This window comes from Mirounga leonina, unplaced genomic scaffold (genome assembly GCF_011800145.1).
Source record: "Mirounga leonina isolate KUSES-001 unplaced genomic scaffold, KU_Mleo_1.0 Mir_115, whole genome shotgun sequence".
Classification (NCBI taxonomy): Eukaryota; Metazoa; Chordata; class Mammalia; order Carnivora; family Phocidae; genus Mirounga; species Mirounga leonina.
The window spans coordinates 36,973,230-36,997,789 of NW_023270268.1; the positions used below are offsets into that span (position 1 = coordinate 36,973,230).

General features: G+C 37.4%; 1 protein-coding gene across 2 annotated transcripts in view; it reads left to right on the forward strand.

Moving 5' to 3' along the window:
- RASA2 (RAS p21 protein activator 2) overlaps positions 1-24,560 on the forward strand; it is a 127,349-nt gene extending 102,789 nt beyond the window's left edge. Inside the window, exons 19-24 of one of the 2 annotated variants that reach the window (XM_034995995.1) lie at positions 531-640; positions 16,029-16,111; positions 16,838-17,046; positions 17,746-17,849; positions 18,197-18,386; positions 21,458-24,560. In XM_034995995.1, coding sequence (XP_034851886.1) covers positions 531-640; positions 16,029-16,111; positions 16,838-17,046; positions 17,746-17,849; positions 18,197-18,386; positions 21,458-21,488 — 727 coding nt within the window. In that variant the 3' untranslated portion in view covers positions 21,489-24,560. The remainder of the gene's footprint in view (positions 1-530; positions 641-16,028; positions 16,112-16,837; positions 17,047-17,745; positions 17,850-18,196; positions 18,387-21,457) is intronic. The other variant, XM_034995999.1, reaches the window with a different exon arrangement.

Sequence of the window (24,560 nt, forward strand, 5' to 3'; positions counted from 1 at the left end):
AATTTAGAGATTAAAGTCATGTGTCAGTATAGATGTTACATAGTACAAAAAGCATGGGTCTGGAAGTGAGGAAATCTGGGTTTTGTTCTGTGTTAGAACTGCTTAAGTAACATCCATCAGGTAAGTCACACTGTCATTTAAACTTTATGCCACATGGGCATGATTCCTTGTTCATGCAGTCCTAGAGTAGTTTTGTAAATATAATGAGATTATGGATATTAGAGTACTTTTAAAAAGTAATAGCACTCTTCAGTCTTGAAGTAGTGTTATCATTGGAAGTTAAAGGGGAACTTGAGTTAAAGTTTGGCCCTTTTAGTTCTGAATAGCACAATTATAAATATTAATTTAAAGACTTTATTCCCTTAACATGGCCAAAATAAATGCAGAAGTTATAGATGACAAAGACATTTTCATATACTTAATATGATCTTACACAGCCTTTAATGTCATTTAAAGTTAAAGAACAGTTTTTGTCTTGGATGAACTATTTTAATATTTGTAACTAAATTTTCCTATCGTCGTTTTGGCAGTGAGATGTATAAAAGAGCTCAGGGAAGAACTCGGATCGGGAAAAAGAATTTCAAGAAACGGTGGTTCTGCTTAACAAGCAGAGAGCTCACCTACCACAAACAGCCAGGTAGTTGTGTTTATGCTTTATTTTGGGGCCTTTTCCTGGTTCTCAGTGAAGATAATTTTTTTGCTGCTTAATATAACTCTGGCAAACTTTTTTACTAATATTACTGCAGTGTATAGTTTCTCACAGTGATACACACACATTAAGAATGCAATAAATAAGACGCTGGGGAGGGTATGTGCTCTGGTAAGCACTGTGAATTGTGCAAGACTGTTGAATCTCAGATCTGTACCTCTGAAACAAATAATGCAATATATGTTAAGAAAAAAAAAAAAAGAAGAAGAAGGTAGCAGGAGGGGAGGAATGAAGCGGGGGAAATCGGAGGGGTAGACGAACCATGAGAGACGATGGACTCTGAAAAACAAACTGAGGGTTCTTAGAGGGGAGGGGGGTGGAAGGATGGGTTAGCCTGGTGGTGGGTATTGAGGAGGGCACGTTCTGCATGGAGCACTGGGCATTATGCACAAACAATGAATCATGGAATACTACATCTAAAACTAATGATGTAATGTAGGGGATTAACATAAGAATAAAAAAAAGAATGCAATAAATATTGGACAAGTGACACCATGTAAATTCCATTTTTTTTCCTCACATGCTCTGTTTTCTAAAAAATCTCTGGTAAATTCCAGTTATCCAGAACTTGGAAGTTTCTTTTAACTCTCAGAGCCAAATTGGTAAGAATCAGTATCTAATAAATGAAAGTATTTCAGTGGTTTGCTGGATAGCATCAGCTAAAAATTTCAAGTCATACCATAGATTGTGATTCCTTCTACAATTATCAGATTCATTCTAGACTGTTGGCCAAGCTAACTTCAAGATGGAAATTTTAAAGATTTACCTAATGATTTAATGAGAAAGCGCAATGGGCTGTTTGGATAAAGAAAGCCATCTTCCTACAGTGTGATTTGAGGGATTCAGAAAGGCACAGTTTGTCCCTGAATGGACTCACACGGTGCTTAAAATTCCACTTTTTAAGTTCATTCCTTTGGGGTAAATGATCCACAGAAGGCCATTAGCTCCTTCTGGTATCTTAGCAAGAAGAACTTAATAACTAAATCATGGATCACATTTAGTAGAATCCCCTTTATTCACGATGATCAGGATACAAAGATGTTCACTTAAAGCAAGAATCATTTAAAAACAGACAAAAAGGTACATACATATCTTAAATATATATATATTTGTTTACCAAATCTTTTGATAGAGAATCAAGATCTTTTCTTTGAATATGGATCTATAGATTGGATTTTCCCTTTGTCTTTCTTGTGCAAATATACCCATAATGCATCAGTTTTCTGGTTGATTTCTCCAAAGTGAATCTTGAAAATGCAATCCAAGTACAGAATCCTATTAGATTTCATGATAGTCACCCCTACTCTTTTATAGGTGTGTCACCCACATATAAATTAACTTTATTTATATGGGTGTGGAGCTCCTTTTTTGAAGCTTCTCAAAGCACTCACCTGATTTTCAAATAAACAGTAAACCTCTTAGTAGGGAGCACTTATTTTGTCACTCTACATATATTTAAGTAAATTATTATAATATGGAAAAATCGCATAAATAGGCTTGGGAACAACCCAGCGGAGTTGATAAACAAAACAGCCTAACCAACAGAAACAGAAGGATGCAGGCTTAACAGATAGTAGCCTAGTTACCCTCAAGCACTCAGCATCCCATGAGCATCATTTGTTATGTTTTACAGTGTACATGTTAATACACTAGCTCTGTTAGGTAAAGATCTGTTAGGAGAGCTTCTGCTGTAAATTCTGAAACGATAACAAACACCAGCAATTGGGTGCTTTCAAGAGAATGTAGATTCAACTAAGTAGAATGCTTCAGTGGAGATTTTTGAAGAGTAGAGTGATAAGAAAAATTGTTTCATAATTCCTTATTATGGCTCTACCAAAATGATTACATATAGCCAAATGTATTAGTAAGATATAAGAAACCAAAGTCATTTTATTTTTAGGCACCCAGATAATTTGTTATGGCAATGTTTTAGAAGTTATAGCTTATGTTGAATACTATATAAGTGCTCTCACATATATAGCAACTTTAAAAAAGTAGCTGTCATAATATGCTAGTTACGTTTACATTAACAGTACATTGAAATAAAATTTAATTTAGTCATTCTCCATGAATAAATTAGCTGTTTTTTCCTCATTTAAAGTATTTTATAATCTGAACTAGTATTCTAAAGTCTTTCTTGGCTTAGAACTTTTAAGAATCAGGTGATAGCTTTGGCCTTTTTCCTCCAGAAAAATGCACATACGGACTAGACACAAAATTTTGCATATACTTTCAATGAGTTTGTAGATCAAAGTTCATCTACAGTTCTTAAGAACCTCTGTTCTGGGCGCCTGGGTGGCTCAGTTGGTTGAGCGACTGCCTTCGGCTCAGGTCATGATCCTGGAGTCCCTGGATCAAGTCCCGCATCGGGCTCCCTGCTCGGCGAGGAGCCTGCTTCTCCCTCTAACCCTCCCCCCTCTCATGTACTTTCTCGCTCTCTCAAATAAATAAATAAATCTTTAAAAAAAAAAAAAAAAGAACCTCTGTTCTAACTAGTGGTCTTATGAGGATAAAATTCTATAGAGTGATTAGGCTGCTAAAGGTATAAAATAGACACATTAGAAATTACATTGTTTTCAGGCCTTAAGAAATTTAACCTACTGGAATGACATTGGAGGAATAAGCTCTATTATATGAAGTTTCAAGATTATGTATCAAAGCCTACAGTTTTAAGCATCCATGCCTTTTGTTTTAACTATTTTGATGGATTTTTCCAAAATGTATTACATGCTTCCCTGCCTTCTAAAAAAGAATTCATTGAACGTAAGTTAACATTTTCTAGATGACTTGGGGCTGTCATTGATAATATTACTTATTATGTAGTGCTTTGATTTAGTGGTGTTTTCAGAGCTGCTTATGGGTGTGTGCAGCTGTTTACTCCCCAGCTAAATGCCTTGGACTGCTGTGCTTTTATGTTCCTGTGTTTGCTTTATACAGTTTTTCTCTATCCCCTTTATATTCAGGCTGTTACTTTAAATTTCTTATGCTGTCAGTGAACCATAATGTAACATGTCACTCCCACCTTCATCACCCAGCTCAATTTTTTACCACAGATACACTGAATGAGGATACAGGTACTGTGTTTGTTTATATTATGTTTAAGATTAAAAACCTCTGATGAAAGATTTAAAGACTTTCCTATGTGGAGGAAATGCATGGGCTCCATTGAAGTCTCTGAATGTTCAAGCAAATGTTTCGCTTACTTCCTGTTTCCTTGCTGTTGCTGGATAGCCAAGACTCCTAGTTAAATCTCTTGCTACACTTGCTATGTGACTTTGGTGTCTGAAAGAGTCTCTCCCAGATTTTCTATAAATGGCTCTAAATCATTGGGTCTTTCACTCTGCCTCTTACTGGACACTAGTATTCTGAACCAAGTATTTTTATTACTTAGAATCAAATAGTATGGTCTTTTCCCATTTTACTGGAAAAGGAATTAATAGAATGTTCTCAATTTTAAGGGTTTTTCCTAAGTAAGTTGTTAAGGTTTAGATGCCTGCTTAGGTAATCACTCACAAGTAATAGTATGCAATTTATCTTCAATACAACTAGATTAATGTGTGGCAAATGAGTATTATAGGGCACTCAGCAGTCGGTCATGATTATATTGACAGTTTTTTATGAATGTGTGCTTGTGATTATGGTTTTATATTGCTATATTGGAGTGTAGTCATCTTCTATAAGTAAAAGTTCTTCTAGTTGTATGCTGAAATCAAATGAGTTATTGACTTGCAGCCTCTTTAACATGTGCTCTTTTACCTTCATGCTTTTGCATATGCTATACCTAGAAATTCCTTTCTTTCCTTCTTCACCTGTGTAATTTGTTGTCCTTTTAAGCCTCAAATCAATTATCAGCTGTTTATGGAAGTCAGTTATAAGCCTCTAGCCACTTCAGTTGAGCTATTCCCTTATTCTGTTTCTTTATCACCTTAGGAATAACTCCTGTCACACCATGTAGTCCTTACTTTTGTCTGTCTCTTCCTCTAGTCTGTAAGATCCTCAATGTCAGGGACCATTTTTTACTACCTTCGTTAAACCATGTCGTAAATGTTTTTAATAAATGGTGTTCTTCAAAGAGCACCATGTCTTCCAGATATATTATCATCTGAATTACTTTAAGAACCATTGCTCTAGGTTTCTGAAATTTCCACCAAGAGTACTAATAATAGATTATTAACAGATTCATCTCTGAAATCCATTCTGTGTTCTCCAAACTTGGTTAGGTATTGTCCACTCTTGGGAGACCTGATATACACAGATACAGCGTACACAACTTTTATGTGATATCAAATGTTCCAGTTCATATAGCCTATGGACAATATAAAAGAAACTGTGATGATGTTTGAAACATAAATCTCAATACATTTAGGTTGAATTCGTTTTCACCTGCTCTTTTTTTTTTTTTTTTTTTGAAGAGAGAGACACAGCGAGAGAGGGAACACAAGCAGGGGGAGTGGCAGAGGGAGAAGCAGGCTTCCCGCTGAGCAGGGAGCTCGATGTGGGGCTTGATCCCAGGACCCTGGGATCATGACCTGAGCCGAAGGCAGATGCTTAACGACTGAGCCACCCAGGCGCCCCTCACCTGCTCATATTTTTACACACTGCGTTCTGCAGCATTTTTTTCTTTGGTAGCTAAAGAACACTATTGTTGCAGTCATACATTCATTCAACAAATATTTTATTGAGTGCCTAGTATGTGCCAGATGCTGTCCTAGGCTCTAGAGAAAACAGTAGTAAACAAAACATACCAAAATTTTTGCCCTTGTGAAATTTTAAATGATAGATGATGAACAAAAAAATTATATAGTATATTGGAAATGAGATGGACAAAAATAAAGCAGAGAAAGGGAAGAGAGAAGGATAGGCTTATGAGGAGAGTTGCAGTATTAAAAAGTCTAGCCAGGGAGGGCTTCACTAAGAAAGTGTCATTTGAACAAAGACCTAAAGATGATAAGGGAGTGAGTCATGTGGATATCTGGGGTTAATAGTGATGCATAGTTAACAGCAGCCAGCAGTACAAAGGCCCTGAAACAGAAGCATGCCTAGAGTATTTAAGAGATAAGAGAAAGCTCTTGTGGCTAAGGGGGAAAAAAAGAGTAAAAGGGGTAGTCCTAGGAACTTAGGTCAAAAAGGTCATGGAGAAGCTAGATATTTTTAGGGCTTTGTGGGCCATTCTAAAACTTACTCTGAGTCAAAGATGGAAAGGCATTGGAGAGCTTTAAAGAGAGGAATTTCATCATTTGACTTACTTTTTTTTTTTATTTATTTATTTGAGAGAGAGAATGAGAGAGAGAGAGAGCAGGAGAGTGGGGAGGGTCAGAGGGAGAAGCAGACTCCCTGCCGAGCAGGGAGCCCGATGCGGGACTTGATCCCGGGACTCCAGGATCATGACCTGAGCCGAAGGCAGTCGCTTAACCAACCGAGCCACCCAGGCGCCCCATGACTTACGTTTTAATAGGATCAATCACTCATACCACGTGGAGAATAGAATGAAGGGGGCGAGGAGACCAGTTAAGAGGCATTGTAATAATTCAGGGGAGCAAAGATAATGGCTTGGACCAGTTGGTAGCAATGGAGGCAATAAAAGTGGATCACATTCTGGATCTTTTTTTTTTTTTTTTTAAGTTTTTATTTATTTATTTACTTGACAGAGAGCACAAGCAGGGGGAGCGGCAGGCAGAGGGAGAGGCAGGCTTCCCACCAAGCAAGGAACCCGATGCGGGGCTCGAACCCACGACCCTGGGATCATGACCTGAGCCAAAGGCAGACACTTAACCGACTGAGCCATCAGGCACCCCTCACATTCTGGATTTTTTGAAAGATAGTACTCAGGTGTTTTGCTAAAGGATCAGCTATCAAGAGTGAGAGAAAGGCAAGACAAGGATAAGTCCCAGGATTTGAGCTTACACAACTACACTGATGAAGTTACTTTTTTAAAAACAGACCCATGAGTTCTCAGTAGTGAAGGGGCTTGTACAGCCGTACCTCAGAGATACGGTGGGTTTGGTTCCAGACCACAACATTATGCTTATTCACAATAAAGTGAGTCAAATGAATTTTTTGGCTTCCCAATGTGTATAAAAGTTACCTTTATGCTCTCCTGTGGTCTATTAAGTGTGCAATAGCATTATGTCTAAAAAAGACCATGTACATACCTTAATTTAAAAATACTTTGCTTAAAAAAATGCTAACCATCTTCTGAGATTTCAGCAAGTTGTAATCTTTTTGCTGGTGGAGGGGTCTTGCCTTGATGTTTGGCTGCTGGCTACTCAGGGTGGTGATTGCTGAAGGTTGGGTAGCTGTGGCAGTTTGAAAAAATGAGACTATGAAATTTGCCACATCAGTTGACTCTTTTTTCATGAATGATTTTTCTGTAGCATGTGATGCTGTTTGATAGCATTTTACCCACAGTAGAACTTCTTTCAAAATCCGAGTCAGGGGTGCCTGGGTGGCTGTCATTAGGCGACTGCCTTCGGCTCAGGTCATGGTCACGGGGTCCTGGGATCGAGCCCCGCATCGGGCTCCCTGCTCCGTGGGGAGCCTGCTTCTCCCTCTCCCACTCCCCCTGCTTGTGTTCCCTCTCTCGCTGTGTCTCTCTCTGTCAAATAAATAAAATCTTAAAAAAAAAAAAAAATCCGAGTCAGTCCTCTCAGACTCTTCCACTGCTTTATCAATTAAGTTTAAATAATGCTCTAAGTCCTGTTGTCATTTTACTAGTCTTCACAGCGGCTTCACAAGAATAGATTCCATTTCAAGAACTACTTTTTTTGCTCATCCATAATAAGACTCCTCATCCATTAAAGTTTTACCTTGAAATTACAGCAGGTTAGTCACATTTTCAGGCTCCACTTCTAACTCTAGTTCTCGTGTTCCTTCCAACACATGTGCGGTTACTTCCTCCACTGAAGTCTTAAACCACTCAAAGTTATCAGGGAGGGCTAGAATCAGCTTTCTTCCAAACTCCTGTTAATGTTGATATTTTGACTTCTTACAAATCACAAATGTTCTTAATGGCATCTGGAATGGTAAATCCTTTCCAGAAGGTTTCAGTTTATGTTGCTCAGATCCTTCAGAGGAACCACCATCTGTGGCAGCTATAGCCTTATGAAATGTTAACTATTAAGACTTTAAAGTCAAAATTACTCCTTGATCCATGGGCTACAGAATGGATGTTGTGTTGGCAGGCATGAAAACAACACTAATCTCGTTGTATATCCTCATCAGAGCACTTGGGTGACTGGGTACATTGTCAGGAGCCTTAATTTTTTTTTTTTTTAAGATTTTATTTATTTATTTAACAGAGAGAGACACAGCGAGAGAGGGAACACAAGCAGGGGGAGTGGGAGAGGGAGAAGCAGGCTTCCTGCAGAGCGGAGAGCCCGACGCGGGGCTCGATCCCAGGACCCTGGGATCATGACCTGAGCCGAAGGCAGACGCCCAACCATCTGAGCCACCCAGGCGCCCAGGAGCCTTAATATTTTGAAAGGAATGTCTTTTTCTGAGCAGTAAGTCTGAACAGTTGGCTTAAAATATATACTACATTATGTTGTAAACAAATGGGCTGTCATCCAGGCTTTGTTCCAATTACAGAGCACAGGCAGAGTAGATTCAGCATAATTTTTAAGGGCCTTAGGATTTTTAGAATGTAAATGAGCATTGGCTTCAACTTAAAGTCAGCTACATTTGTTCCTAACAAGAGAGCCTGTCCTTGAAGGCTTTGAAGCCTTGAAGCCAGGCATTGACTTCTCTCTAGTTGTGAAAGTCCTAGATGGCATCTTTTTCCAATATAAGACTTTTATCTACATGGAGTATCTGTTGTTTAGTATAGCCACCTTTATCAATTATCTTAGCTAGATCTTCTAAATAACTTGCTGCAGCTTCTACATCAGCACTTGCTGCTTCACTCTGTACTTTTGTGCTATGGAGAAGGCTTCTTTCCTTCTTTTTCTGCTAGCTTCAAACTTTTCTTGTGCAGTTTCCTCACTTCTGTTAGCCTTGATAGAATTGAAAAGAGTTAGGGCCTTGCTAAAACTCTCCATATCAGCAATGAGGCTGTTTCAGTTTCTTATCATTCATGTGTTCCCTGGAGTAACATTTTAATTTCCTTCAAGAGCTTTTCTGTTGCATTCACAACTTGGCTGTTTGGCACAAGAAGGCCTAGCTTTCGGCCTGTCTTGGCTTTTGACATTCCTTCCTCACTAAGCTTAATAATTTCTAGCTTTTGATTTAAAGTGAGATGTACAACTCTCCCTTCCACTTGAACACTTACTTAGAGGCCATGGTAGGGTTATTAATTGGCCTAATTTCAGTATTGTGTCTCAGAGAATAGGGAGGAGCAAGGAGAGGGAGAGACATGGGAGAATGGCTGGTTGGTGGAACATTCAGAGCACACACAACATTTATCAATTAAGTTTGCTGTCTTATGTGGGCATAATTCATGGTACCCCAGAAGAATTAGAGTAGTAATATCAAAGATCACTGATCACCATAACAAATATAATAATAATGGGAAAGTTTGAAATATTATGATGTGAGAATTACCAAAATGTGACGCAGACACAAAAAGAGCAAGAAAAATGGTACCAATAGGCTTGCTTGATGCAGGGTTACCACAGGCCTTCAATTTATTAAAAAAACACAGTATCTGTGAAGTGCAATAAAGCAACACACAATAAAATGAAGTGTGTCAGTATTAGACTAATTCTTTCATAGATAACAACTTGGAAGACTATATAAGACAACTCTGAAGGATTTGACCCTCAAAAATGGGAGACATGCTGGAATATTATATGGCTTTTCTCTCTGAAGGCACTCCTAGCCTGTGCAGTGTGAGATGGCTGAAATTCAAGTAGGAAGCCACAGTTTTATTGGCTTGAGGTATTAGAAGATACAGTTCAAGACTGCCAGAGGAGCTGGAAATTGAGGGAAAAGAGGATGAGCCTTCCAATCTGTATATGAACTCCCTGGAAATCCTTGGCTGACTCTTCAACTGCTTATGCAAGGGGGAAGTTCAAAGAAGCTACTGAAAAGTAGTAACAGGAAAGACTTAAAAAGATGAACAGAAATTTCAATTCCTTTTCTTCCCAGGAGAAACATTTTGGAATTTTAGAAGGGCTTCATGAACACCCTGGGGTTTTCATTTTGAAATAGCAAAAAGGCAGTGGCTCAGCAGTAAAGACTGTCCTAAGATTAAGAATAAGGTATAAAGCCAAGTCTCAGAGTTATTTAATTAATGTAACTGTTCAAGGGAAGGTAACTGAATACGGTCTCTACAGTGTGTCATTCCTTATGTGCAGTATACAGTGAAACATTAACAAGTTTGAGAAGAAACGGTAAAATAGGATATACAGACATGAACTTTAAAGGTATTACAAGTACTTGAAGGACTTGATGTAAAAGATAGTCATGAGTAAAGAAACGAGGGATTTCAGCAAAAGAAACATTAGAAACTATTAAAAGGAATCAGATGGAAATCTAGAAATGCAATATTTCAACTGAAATATTAAAGAAAAGTTCAGGGAACTTGAAGATAGATTAGTAGAAATTATCCAATCTGGGAACACAGAGAAAAAAGACTAGGAGAGAAAAAAAACAACAAACGATAGAACCTCAGTGGCTTTTGGAACAATATCAGACAGCCTAACTTGTGCCTGGTTGGTGTCAGGAGAGTAAAGAGTAGAGCAGAAAAAATATTTAAAATAATAATGGCCTCAAATGTGGTGAAAAACATTATTTTAAAGATCTAAGAAACTCAGTGACCTCCAGGTGTGATAAATACAAAGAAAATCACACTTAGACATATAGTAATTAAATTAAACCAAAGAGATACAGAAAATCTCAAAAGCAGAAGAACAGAAGACAAATTGCATACAGGAGAACAACAATACGCTTGACAGCTAACTTCTCATAAGAAGCAACCAAAGCAAAAAGACAATAGAATGACCTCTTTAAAATGCTGAAGAAAATAAAACTCTCAACCTAGAATTCTAGTGAAAATTTACTTTAAAAATGAAAATATCCTTTAGGTAAATGAAAGCTGGGAGACTCCATTGCAAACAGGTTTTCACTGTAGGAACGCTAAAGGAAATTCTTCAGGTTGAAGTGAAGTAACACCAGATGGAAACTTAGATCAACAGGAAGGAATGAAGAACACTGGAAATGGTAAATATGTAGGTAAATGTAAGAATGTCTTTTCTCTCATTTTCCTTAAAAAGCAACTGTTTAATAAGCAAAATTTGTAACATTTAATTGCACAGTTTATAACAAATGTAGATGTAAAATATAGGACTGGAGTAAATTATTTGCAAAGCTCTTACATTTTATGTGAAGTGACACAATAATTTTAATTTTTTAATTTTAAGTAGACCATAATGAGGGCTGTATACTATAATTGCCAGAACAAAAACATTTTTAGAAAAAAGTATAGCTCATCCCCTCTCCCTTACCCAAAAAGTAAATAAATAAATGTGGCAGGAGAGGAAGAACAGAGGAGCAAAGATCAGATGCAGTAAATGGGAAACAAAATGAAACAAGAAATAGCAAAACACAGTCATATCAATAAATACAATAAAGAGAACATCATATCCAAGATCAGGAGCAAAGCAAGGATTATCTACTTAGATCATTTCTACTCAACATGGAGGTTGTAATGTAATAAGGCCAAAAAAGGGGGGGGCGGGGGAGGCATACATAGAATATCCTAAGGAATCTTCAAAACAAGTACTTGAACCAATAAATGAATTTAGTGAGGCCGTGGGATACATGATTCATACATACAAATCAACTCTATTTCTATACACTGGAGGGAAATGGTTAGAAAATGAAATTTTTAAAATACCATTTATAGTAGCCCTCCCCCCCCAAAAAAAAATAATTAGGAATAAATTAACCAGAGAAGTACAAGACTTCTTTTTTTTTTTTTTTTTTTAAGATTTTATTTATTTATTTGACAAAGAGAGACACAGCAAGAGAGGGAATACAAGCAGGGGGAATGGGAGAGGGAGAAGCAGGCTTCCCGCGGAGCAGGGAGCCCGATGCGGGGCTCGATCCCAGGACCCTGGGATCATGACCTGAGCCGAAGGCAGACGCCTAACGACTGAGCCACCCAGGCGCCCCGAGAAGTACAAGACTTCTGCACTGAAAACTACAGAACATTGCTAAGATAAAATAAAGAAGACGTAAAAGGCGTACATCATGTTTGTGGATTTGAAAATTCAATATTTTTTAAGAAGTCACTTCTCAAACTTCTCAAATTTATCTTGATTTTAACACAGTCCTTCCTACTTTAAATCCCAGAAAGCTTTTTTTGTTATATTCACAAAGTTGTAAGATCACTAGTTCCAGAACATTTTCTCACCCCAGAAAGAAGTCCTATGCCCATTAGCAGTCACTCTCCATACCTCCATTCTCCTAGCTCCCAACAACCATCTATTTACTTTCTAGGTCTATGGATTTGCCTATGCTGGGCATTTCCTATAAATGGACTCATAAAATATATAACCTTTTAAGAGTGGCTTCTTTCTCTTAGCATAATGTCTTCCAAGCTGATCCGTGATATAGCATGAGTCAGTACTTTATTCCTCTTATGGCTGAATAATATTACATTGTATGGATATAGGCCAGATCTTGTTTATCCATTCAAAAGTTGGACAGATTGTTTCCAGTTTTTTCCTATTATGAATGATTCTGCTCTGAATATTCCTGTGTAAGTTTTTGTGTGGATATAATGTTTCTTGGTTCTTTTGGGTATATATGCCTAGGGATGGAATTGGTGAGTCATATGGTAACTTTAGGTTCAACTTTTTGAAGAGGTAATAGAAATTTTAACTGAAACTGGGTTTCATTCATCTTTTTTTTTTTTTTTTAAAGATTTTATTTATTTATTTGACACAGAGAGAACATAAGCAGGGGGAGCTGCAGGCAGCGGGGAGGGAGAAGCAGGCTCTCCGCTGAGCAGAGAGCCTGATGCAGGGCTCAAATTCAGTACCCTGGGATCATGACCTGAGCCAAAGGCAGACGCTTAACCAACTGAGCCACCCAGGTGCCCCTTAAGGGGAAATTTAATGCACTCACATTTATTGTGATTACTATGATTACTGCTTTGTTTTGTATTTTCTGTTTACTAGGCTTTTCTGTTTATTAGGTTTATTTTTCCTTTCCTGCCTTTTTATTGGACTAATTAAGCCCTTGATTGCATGCTTTCTCCCCCCCCCCCCCCAGCATCCCCCCCGTGAGAGAATTTGGGCATCCTATTTGTACTCTAAGATTGTTAACAGACAAATTTAAACTTACATGTTTATCTTAATGTCTACAGTTAATCAAAGCCCCCATTCACTTAGGAAAAGAATAATAGGTTGCTTTGAATTTGTTATTTTCCCAAGCATCTCCTTAATGAAGTCATATGGAACTGTAAGACTAGGTTCTCTTTTTCTTTTGCCTTCTTACATTATTCTTGCATGATTTTCTATCCATGTTTGTCAGTTTCGCTAATTTCTTTGCTCAGCACTATTTCTTACATATTTGCCTTTTCCTGCATTTATTATTTATTTTGCAAGAGTGCTTTCTCAAAGAATTATTTCAGTAGGGTTTATGGCTGGTAAATTTTCTGAGTCCATGCATATTTTTTTAAAAGTCTATTTCACCCTTACGCTTAAATGATAGACAATTTAAAATCATTTTCCCTGAGAACTTTGAAGATACTACTCCATGGTTTGCTAATTTCCATTGTTGCTGGTGAGAATTTTGATGTCAGTCTGGTTGTGTCTTGATTCTTTTCCCTAGTAACTCTTAGGAATTTCTTTACAAGTTCTAATATTTTACTCCCCAGTGTGAGGTTATGGACTTTTTCCTTCCGTGCTGCTCAGCACTTGTTGGATCCTTTCAGTCTGGAGATTTCTGGTTTTTTATCTCTGGGACATTTTCATTGGTCGTTTTCTCCTGAACACTCTTTCTGTTCTGTTTCTGGAATTCTTATTAGGTATTAAAATTTATACATCCATCCATCATGGCTCTTAACTTTTTTAACTTTCTCTTTTTTTGTCCTTTTGTACTGTATTTTTGGAGAGTCCTCAGTAAAATCTAATCACCTTGCAATTCATTTCAGTTAACACTAGTAACTGTGAAGTTAACTCTAATAACATCATGATAATATATGTGCCTGGGAGCAATATACTTTCTCTACATATGCTATGTTATAATTTGCCCAGAAATGAACAAATACAACAGTTCTAGGGAATGTGATTGCTTTGTGTGTTCAACAAATCTAAAGATAGAAACTTCCTGCAAAATTACTAAATTCTCTGGAATCTGTGTGGTGCTACTCCATGTAGATCAGTACCCAGAGGTACTTCATTGTATCCTTCATTTCCTCAGATGTTATCCTCTTTGTTGTATCTGTGTCTCTCTTTCAGGGTGCTGATTTCCCTCATCATTTGGTGATCTTTTTGGTGATTTGCTCATCTGTGTGTGTTTACACTCTGTTCACCTGCTTGAGTGTTCGGTAGCTTATTGCCAGTGGTTGTGAGGGAGGTACAGGACAAGCTGCCGAGGGGCAAGCCTGCTGCTTGTCTTCTGGTGTGCGTGCTCTCCTTCCCTCCTGAGGGCCAGCGACTACCTGTGACAGAGCACCGCTCTGCCCCTCTAGTAGGCATCATTACTGCTTGTTAGCCTGGGAAATAAGCCTCTGTTGACTGCCGCTTGGTACAAGCTGAGGGAGGGGGAGCTCTTCCAGACGCAGCTTACCTGTTAATCATCCTGATGTATGTCTGAGTGTGTGTGTGTGTGTGTGTGTGTGTGTGTGTGTGTGTCCTTGTGTCCCCAGTCCCCAGCTCTCTGTGTCCAGTGACTCTGGCTTGAAGCTGTCTTCTCACTACTCCTACTTACGCAGATGTCTTTTCCTACATGTGGTTCGGGCTGTGGCTTCCTTCAGTTTACTCTCCCCTCCCCCCGCTGCCATATATTTGATCTTGTCTGCTTCCAGGATACTGCTGATAGTCTTATTTTCTCATGCACTTAGGATTTGTATTTGTTGAATTTGAATGTTTCCTAAGAAAAGTTTTCCCCAACCATCCAATTTAAAGGAACTTCCCAGCTACTTTCTATTATATCACCTTAGGTTATTTTCATTATAGCATTTATGTCTACCTAATATTTGTCTTTTGTCAGTCTTTCCAGACCTAAATGCACACTTCATTAGGGGCCTTATATGTTCTGTTTACTGCTGTGTCCCAGGTGGTTAGAAGAGTGTCTGGTATATACTAGACATTAAATGTATGATAGTTTAATTAAGTAACTTTATCTTTTCTAAACAATTATACATCAGATCTGCTTGAATTACACAAATTTTAGATTTTATACCAGCAACCGGGCTTAACCTGTCTGTCTGTTCAAGACCCAAAACATTTACTAACCAAATAATTGTCTTTGACCAGAAAGGTGTACATTAACCCATGGACCAGCATGAACGTAAAGTTCTTAACTTCCAGCTCTTCAGTATACATGTCATTGAACTCCGCTTTAAACTCTGGGAGAATTAAAGCAAAGCTTCGATTTTTCTAAGAACATTACAAAATGACCAGGAAAAGCCATAATTATATTTGCTTATAGTTTCTATGATATGATAGTCTATTCTCAGGTAAATTGTAAATCAAAATGCGTCATATCATCATGCATATTATAATGGAGCTCCTTTAAAAGGCAAACCCAAATTTCCAAATTCTTAAATTAGGTGTAAAGGATTCACTCTACCAAATAAAATTTTTACTCTTGTTCCCTATATCTCTTAGAGTAAATTTGGTAGTTCTAGTCATCTGATCAGCCAATATATGATAGTAATAAACAACTTTTCAATTTTAAATCATTGTTTTCAGGGTCAATCCCTTAAATATTAGACTGTTAAAACAGAAAAATCCACTTAGCAGTCTGATTCACCCCTTGCATGAGAACTCCCTGAAAGAAAATTACATGTCTGGGCAAGTATTGACCAGGCTTCTACTGCTAAGTATATTATTTTTTCAGTTCCATATAATTGTTACAAAATACAACAACATTCCAATTTTCTATATCAAGATCAAATTTATTCCCATATTTTTCTTTAAAAATGTTTTAAATTTTATATTGAAAAAGGTAAAGAGAAAGTAACTTTCAGAAAACAAGCAAAATTCATCTGTTCCATAAAACAAAGAATACTTATATGTACATCATTAGGAAATCTTTAGGTTACTTATATTCCTACTACGAAGAGGATGAACTTAAACCTTATGTAATTAACCTCTTACAATTCTGATGGAAATCATTTTAATTTTGTTCTTCTTTTATTATTTAGGCAAAGATGCAATTTACACAATTCCAGTGAAAAACATTCTTGCTGTGGAAAAACTGGAAGAGAGCTCTTTCAACAAGAAAAATGTAAGTTACATGAATAATCACTTAAAGCTTTTTAAATTGCACATATTACTTGATCAAAAATTTTCAGGGTTTTGTATTTGCCATTAATCATTACTATTTTAATTAATTGTTGACTAGAACTGTCTTAAAATTGTCCATTATTTTTCCTGAAACTAACATTGTATCTCCACTATACTCAAATAAAAATTTTTTTAAATAAAATGTTTAAAAATTTTTTTAAATAAATAAATTGTCCATTGTGATTGATGCCTTGTATAGTCTGCCTAGCCTATTAAGTTAAAGGTACTTTTCTCAGTACTTCTCTAATCTGACCTTTCAACTTGACATTCAAGTCTTTAATAATATAGTCCCAGCCAGTCTGTGCAATCTTATATACTGTAACTCAAACCAGTGAGGGTGATTTCCTGTTTCTCTGTATTCTCCCACTGCTTTGCCCTTACTCATACTTTTTCCTCCATCTGAAGTTCCCTTCCTTCATTCTTACTTATATGATAGTCCATTCTTTGGACATGTGTGACTTCTAAAAATTATATTCTATTGTACTTAGTACCATGTGACTCAGATTGTCCTTGGAACTAATTTACTTGAAAAGTAACAATTTGTAAGATATCTGAGCAGCAGTTATCTAGCCAAGCAATCTATTTTTCTCTTACATACCTTTTTCTGTTTGTACTGTGTTGGTTTTTAGACTCTCTTACTAACTTTTTATCTTAATTGCCTATGAAGATGTTCCAAGTAATACATATGGAGAAGCCACTCTATGTCCAGGCAAATAATTGTGTAGAAGCTAATGAATGGATAGACGTCCTCTGCAGGGTGAGCCGATGCAATCAGAACAGGCTCAGCTTTTATCACCCGTCTGCATATCTCAATGGAAACTGGCTCTGCTGTCTGGAGACCAGTGAGAACGCTCTCGGCTGCAAGCCATGTACTGCGTAAGTTTCTTTCTGATTTAAAAAAAGCAGTGTGGTATATCAATAGAATGAAATATTATCAGCCGTAAAATGGAATAAAGTATTGATACATGCTGCAACACGGGTGGACCTTGAAAACATGCCAAGTGAAAGAAGCCAGAAACAGAGGCCGTATACTATATGATGACTTTTATGAAAACTATCCAGAATAGGTAAATTTATAGACAGAAAGTAGATTAGTGGTTGTGATGGCCTGGAGGGAGGAAGGTTTGGGGAGTGCTAATGGATACAGGGTTTCTTCTGGGGTGATGAAAATGTTCTCAAATAAGTAGTGGTTGGCACAAGTCAAAAAAAGTGGGGTGGGGGGAGCAATGTCGAAGTAGATGCATAAGCCTGAGCAAGGAGGGACTTTGCATTCTCTTTCTAACTGTATGGAACAGCCATTGTAGCCCCGTGGACTTAAGAAGTAATGTAGTGCTTTTGTGATGAAGCATAGGTATTACGAAAATGATTTCTTTTTAGATTGGATTTTGGATTAGAGTTCTGTAATGACCAAACCTCTCTTGGCCCCATTTTATTAAATTGTCAAATGAGACTAGATCTCTGAGTTTCCTCCTGCAAAGTTCTGAGGTTCTGCTTTTTAATCCCAAGTCACCAAAAATCTTTGGCATGTTAACAAAATGAAATTTTTCAATGTCTTTAATTTCATTTTTATCATAGAGGTGTCCCTGCAGATATCCAAATAGATATTGATGAAGACAGAGAAACAGAAAGAATTTATTCCCTTTTTACCCTCAGTTTGCTTAAGCTGCAGAAAATGGAAGGTAAATATACAATTAAAATATTTTTACATAACCACGATCCTTTGTTACCAATTCCTGAAGTAATTGCTTTGGCATTGTCTTAAAGTTGAAAATACTCAAAGCTTTACCAAAATGTTACTTATGTGGACATTGATAAACTCCCAAAGGGGTGTTTTTCACAGATACTCACAAAGATACTGTTTTTGCATAAATGTGCTGTTCGTAATTAATAAAATGAAAGTATGTGGGTTATCTGTGCATTTCCAGGGGAAGTCTTCCCAGCTTGAGACACTCAAAGTTCTTATGTATACTAAAAATTACATTTATGGAATTAGTTTTCTGATAAGAGATTTTACTGCTCCTTTTAGAGGCTTGTGGAACTATAGCAGTCTACCAAGGACCACAGAAAGAGCCTGATGATTATTCTAACTTTGTAATCGAGGATTCTGTAACAACCTTTAAGACAATTCAGCAAATAAAAAGCATCATAGAGAAGCTGGATGAACCTCATGAAAAGTATAGGAAGAAAAGATCAAGTAGTGCAAAATATGGGAGCAAGTAAGTATTCTTAAGATTCTTTAAACATATTTGTAAACATTGTTTGAGATTCCAACTACTACTCTTTACTCACACCTGACATGCAGGCTTCCTGCTTACCTTCATCTTTCAAGACCCAGCTCAGAAGGTTTCTCTTGTGAAAAAGTTCCCCTGGACACTCACACAGTGGTCTTTGTCTTTGCAGTTCTGCTACTGTTTCATTATGTTGGTGCTGTGGTTGATCACCACTTTTAATGTTCAAATTATTTCATTAAGTCATATACGTAGTAGCTTTTGTTTTTGTTTTGTTTTTACCCTCCCTCTTCCATCTTAGTATCTTCTACAGTGCCTTATACATACTAAGTACTGAAAAAAAACATCACCTGTGAAAATGCTACAAGTACTTCATAGTTGAGTCTTTGGACCCATCTCAGATGTAGGTGACTATTACAGTGGATAACAGCAGCAACATCTAACACTTTATTAGGAGCTTAGTCCACCACCAGGCAGTGTACCTATTATATTACATCATATTATGCAGCGTGTTTTTAGAATCCCCACTGAGGTGGCTAAACCAATAGGAAAAATTTTATTTTAATTTAATTTTTTTTAAGATTTTATTTATTTATTATTTGAGAGAGAGAGCACGAGCTGAGGGGAAGGGCAGAGGGAGAGGGAGAAGCAAACTCACTGAGCACAGAGCCTGATGCGGGGCTCGATCCCAGGACCCTGAGATCATGACCCAAGCTGAAGGCAGACCCTTAACCAGCTGAGCCATCCAAGAGAAATTTTTTAATCTCACAAATTAAGTCCTAACTTCCATAGTTGGTTGGTCCAGCAGCTCTGTATTGTTACCAAGCACCATCCAGCCACTTACCCGTCCTCAACAAGATGATTTCTGTATTCCTAAGGTTTGTCCCTTCATGGTCATGGATGAGCTGCAACAGTTCACTATTTTTATATAATAGTATCCAGAGGCAGAAAGACATTATTTCCTTCTCACTAAGAGAAAAGAACCTTATCTAAAGTTACCCCAGCTTTCCCTGGAACATGGGGCTGCACAGTATCAGCACTAGGATCAGAGTTCTGTTTGCACAAAGGTGAATAGGGAGGGGATAGTTCTTAGACCACAGTGCACACTGTCTCATTCATCCTCACATCAGTCCAACATGGTTATTCCTATTTTACAGCTAGAGAAACTGAGGCTCAGAGATGTTAAGTGCTTTGTCAAAGGTCATACAGCTGATTAGTGAGGGGCTTTGAATCCTGGCCCCACTGTTTTAAGCATTCTTTAAAAATAATGTGATTATTGGGGCACCTAGGTGGCTCAGTCAGTCGAGCATCCCGACTCTTGGTTTCAGCTCATGATCTCAAGATTGTAGATTGAGGGCAACCCCCTCCCCAGGCTCTGCTCTGGGCGAGGAGCCCGCTTGGGATTCTCTCTCCCCCTCACTCTTTGCCTCTCCCCACTCTCTCTCTTTAAAAAAAATGTGATTATTAATTTGTGGTTTATGAACAATAAAAATCAGTTTGACAGATGTGTGTTCTCCCTGGATAGAAAAAGGCTATTGTAACCATCTGAATCCTGTCTTCTCTACATTAGTGTAATTGGTTCTCTTCCAACAGTGCTAATATAGTTTTCTTGGAGTCCCCAGAAATTTCCGTTTGAGGTCCTAGCCAGTGCTTGACCACTCTTCTTTTTTTTTTTTTAATAGTTTATTTATTTATTTGAGACAGAGAGAATGAGAGAGAGCACATGAGAGGGGGGAGGGTCAGAGGGAGAAGCAGACTCCCTGCTGAGCAGGAAGCCCGATGCGGGACTCGATCCCGGGACTCCAGGATCATGACCTGAGCCGAAGGCAGTCGCTTAACCAACTGAGCCACCCAGGCGCCCTTGACCACTCTTCTTAAATAGTATCTGTCCCCCACCCCTGACCACCCTACCTTTTCCCACCTTTATTTTTCTCCATTAAAAAATATCAGTCTTGGGATGCCGAGTGGCTCAGTCTGTTGGGTGTCTGCCTTCGGCTGAGGTCATGATATCGGAGTCCTGGGATCGGGCCCCACGTTGGGCTCCCTGCTCAGCAGAGCCTGCTTCTCCCTCCGCCCTTCACCTCACTTGTACTTTCTCTCTCTTGCTCTCTCTCTCTCAAATAAATAAATGAAATCTTTAAAAAATACATATATATGGGCGCCTGGGTGGTTCAGTTGGTTAAGCAACTGCCTTCGGCTCAGGTCATGATCCTGGAGTCCCGGGATCAAGGCCCGCATCGGGCTCCCTGCTCAGCGGGGAGTCTGCTTCTCCCTCTGACCCTCCCCCCTCTCATGCTCTCTCTCTCTCATTCTCTCTCTCAAATAAATAAATAAAATCTTAAAAATAAATAAATAAATAATACATATATATACCAGTCTCTTGGGGTGCCTGGGGTGGCTCGGTAGGTTGAGTGTCCAGCTCTTGATTTCCACTTGAATTGTGGGATCAAGCCCTACCCCTGTCTCCCCACTCAGTGAGAGTCTGCTTCTCTCCTCTGCCCCTCCCTCTAAGCACACAGGTGCTCGTGTTCCCTCTCCCCCCCACACCAAATAAATAAATAAATAAATAAATAAATCTTTAAAAAAAAATCAGTCTATCTTGTACTAAGTAGTTTCCTTGTTCATTTTACTTTCCCTATAACAGAAAGTAAGCTCCGTGAGAGCAAGGTTTTGTCTATTTTATTCACTGCTGTATCCACAGCTTCTAAAATAGTGCCTAACATTTAATAGGTGATCAGTAAATACTTCTTGAGTTAATGAATTAAGAGTTGACATGAGAGAGATGCCTGAATGGCTCAGTCGGTCCTGGTCCTGGGATCGAGTCCCACATCGGGCTCCTTGCTCAGCAGGGAACCTGCTTCTCCCTCTGCCAGTCGCTCCCCCTGCTTGTGCGCTCTCTCTCTGACAAATAAATAAATAAAATCTGTAAAAAAAAAAAAAAATGACATGAGAGATTATCAAGGGAAAATTACAAATACTTAATGGATACTGTGAGATAATTTGTCACTTTTTAAAATGTTATATATTCTTTTGAAAAATGGTTTTCTTTTATTTTCCAGGGAAAATCCAATTGTAGGAAAAACATCTTAGAATATGACCAACTGATTCAGAAGAACTGGAAAATACTATTTTTGTTGGAGTTTCTCATTTCATTGTTTATTTTGTTCCTGGTATTTAAGAATGAACATTGGCTTCAGTATCACCTATATTCACATTATATTTAATATTTAATAGTTGAAAGTAACTGGGAATCCCACTGTTGATGCATTACTAGAGAATTTGAAACTCAAAGATTCCCTTCATATCTTATATGTCAAAAGCCATGTGTCTGCAGCTTCTTTTTAATAGAAAGAATCTTCCTAAAGAAGCTTTATAACAAAAGGAGAACTCCTCCATAACAAGAAACCATCTCTTGCTGTGACACTCCATGTTCTGTGGACTTCTCACTACCATCAGTGCCTGCTCTATACTGCCAGTGTTGTGTTTTACTAGAAAATCCAGCCCATGACACTTCAGAGCTTTCCCTTTAGTTCATCCAGACCCTCCCTCTTCAAAAAAGAAAAAAAAAAGGGGGTTTTCCTTTCGTCTGTTAGTCATTACAGATTACAGTAGGGACTTTTGAAAACTGCCAGAGCATCCTTGAAGGTTGGTAGCTCCTTTTGCCTATTTAAAGATGTAAACAGAACTCAGACAGGAGGAATCAGGGAACATACACTGTTGTGTGCATCTTGTTTACATTTGGGATGAGTGATGGCAGATGAAATACAATGAGACCACTAAATTTTTTTCATTGTTTTAAATATCAGGTACTCATATTCTTGATTTGAAAGTTCAAGTTAACATGACTTGTAAGGACATCTCTTCTGAAAAAGAAGAGACAGTAGTCAGTGAAAGAAGGTGGTGGGAAAATCACTTGACTTCATCTGTTATTATAAGGGCCACCATAAGGACGCCCTCCTCCTAGTGTGAGGGTGAGAGCTAATTCGAGAACAGTCACTTGGCGCACTTTAATAATCTGGGCTGCCCCAGATTATACTTTAGATACTCTGTGGTATCTAATCTTTATGATCAGTTGAATGATCAGTGTTTAAGTCTAGAAATAGTGCTTTCCTGAAAACTTTTATATTTCATTGCTGTTTTCTTATTTCCTGCTAGCCAAATGGAGTTTGGGCAAGCAACTGTTTGAATCCTGTTTTTCCCTAATAATTTACTTTTATCCTAAAAACCATAATTGTAAATAAGCAGTCGAAGCAAGTTGCCTCCTTAAAGTTAAGAGGGATACACATTGCTTCATCAGTATTAAAAACCATGGTACTCTTATTTTGTCTTTTAAAATTTAAAACATTTTCTAAATGTGGTACTTTGAACCTTGGAGTATTTACATATTTCTGTTTAAAACTGTGACTTATTAATGTAAGTCTAGCTAGTAGTGCTTTTTTTGTTTTCCTGAGCATAAGCTATATATCAGGATACACTTTGCCAGTTTTGTTATTGGTAATTGTTTTTAAATTATATTGTTACTAGGGAATTTTTTTAAAGACCATTGGCATACAATCAGAGTTGTTCCAGAAATGATTATAACTGAGCAATGTATTTCTCTAAATGACTCGTGAAAATCAATTGGTTTTATTTAAGAATCGGTCCTAGTCTCCATTATGGTAGGTTTATTCCTGCCCACTTTAAAGACAAGTTTGAAAGACTCCTTTAAATTTTATGAGCTTGTGTATTCCATAAATTACACTGATTTATATAAATGTGAAAGAATTTAACCATTTAATAAATTTCTCATTGCTGAATTTCATTCACATTGAAATTTCCTTTTAAGAGTCTCTGAGATGTCTACCTGAAAAGGACATGTGAGCATTGCCAAGTACCACTTGTTATTCTTTAGTGGCTGTTTTAGCCCTCTGCTCTTTTTCAAGGCAAAAGAAATATTTTTTAAGTATTTCTAATATCAAATCCCCAATCATGATTGCTTTTAAAGATCATGGCATTGTCAAAGGGACCAAGGCTGTGTGAGTACATAACTGAATTTGAATGGAAGAGTTCCGTCATATAGTTATGTTCTTCACATGACACTTTTAAACAGCCTATTTGACTGGAATTAACCAGCTTGGCACAGCCAAAAAGAAGTAATGTGAAATTAAATTAATCTTCTTTGAAAGTCTACTGAAATAAGAGACCATGTCAGTAGGACCCTACAATAACCTAGGTACTTGCTTCCAAGGGCCTCATTCCTCTGTTGTTATGAGTATTTTGATTTTTGCTACCAGATCTGCTTTCTCTGCCTTTTCCACACTTGAAAAAAAATACATGGCAGCTCACTTCACCCTAAAAACCTGAAAATGCCTAGAAGGAGAGAAAAGGATGATTTAAAAACTCTTGCCATAAATGCCAGTTCTGGTTCTTAGTTTAGCCATTTCCATCAGTTGCAGTTGTGGTGATCTATTCTTGTTATTGTTTGTTGTTGTTTTTTTTTAGTTTGGTTTTTTAATATTCATTTACTAAGATGATGGCAATAGCTAAGTTTTTTACCCCCAGGAATATAATTTATCAAATTGAATTATTTTATTTGCCAAAGAAATATGTTTATAATGTCACGGGTAATGGTTAAATGTCAAAACTAGATTTTCCTTATTATTAAAAAAAAAAAAAAGGTGATGAATGATGTGGCTTTTGTTTGTTTCTGAAGCCTGATTTCATTCATTTATCAGAAAGGCTCATTCATGCCAGGTTTTAGAAAACAGATTTTTTCCTTTTTTTTTTTATTTTTTTAAGTAAAAGCACCTTTAATTTGTTCTAACGGTACATCCTGTAATGACAATGCTACAAAAAGCCTTTTAGGTGTCCTTACAGTATGCGAAAAATACAGGACTCATTCTAGAGTTAAATTACCTGTCTTGACCAATATTATCTGCTTCCATTTTTATTAACTTGGAAATTAATATGTTGCTAGTAAATATTGGTTTTTACAGTGTCCAATTTGAATATGTAAGTTATCAAAACTTTAATGTAGTGAATTTGTGTAACCATGTTGTATTGTTGAGAATGTATTTTTATTTAAATTTTATTTTCTTATCAAGAGTATTATAAAAATTAAAAACTTTTGTAACTGTCGCTTGGAAATAACTCAAATAAATTACAAGAAGCCTGTCTGTTCTC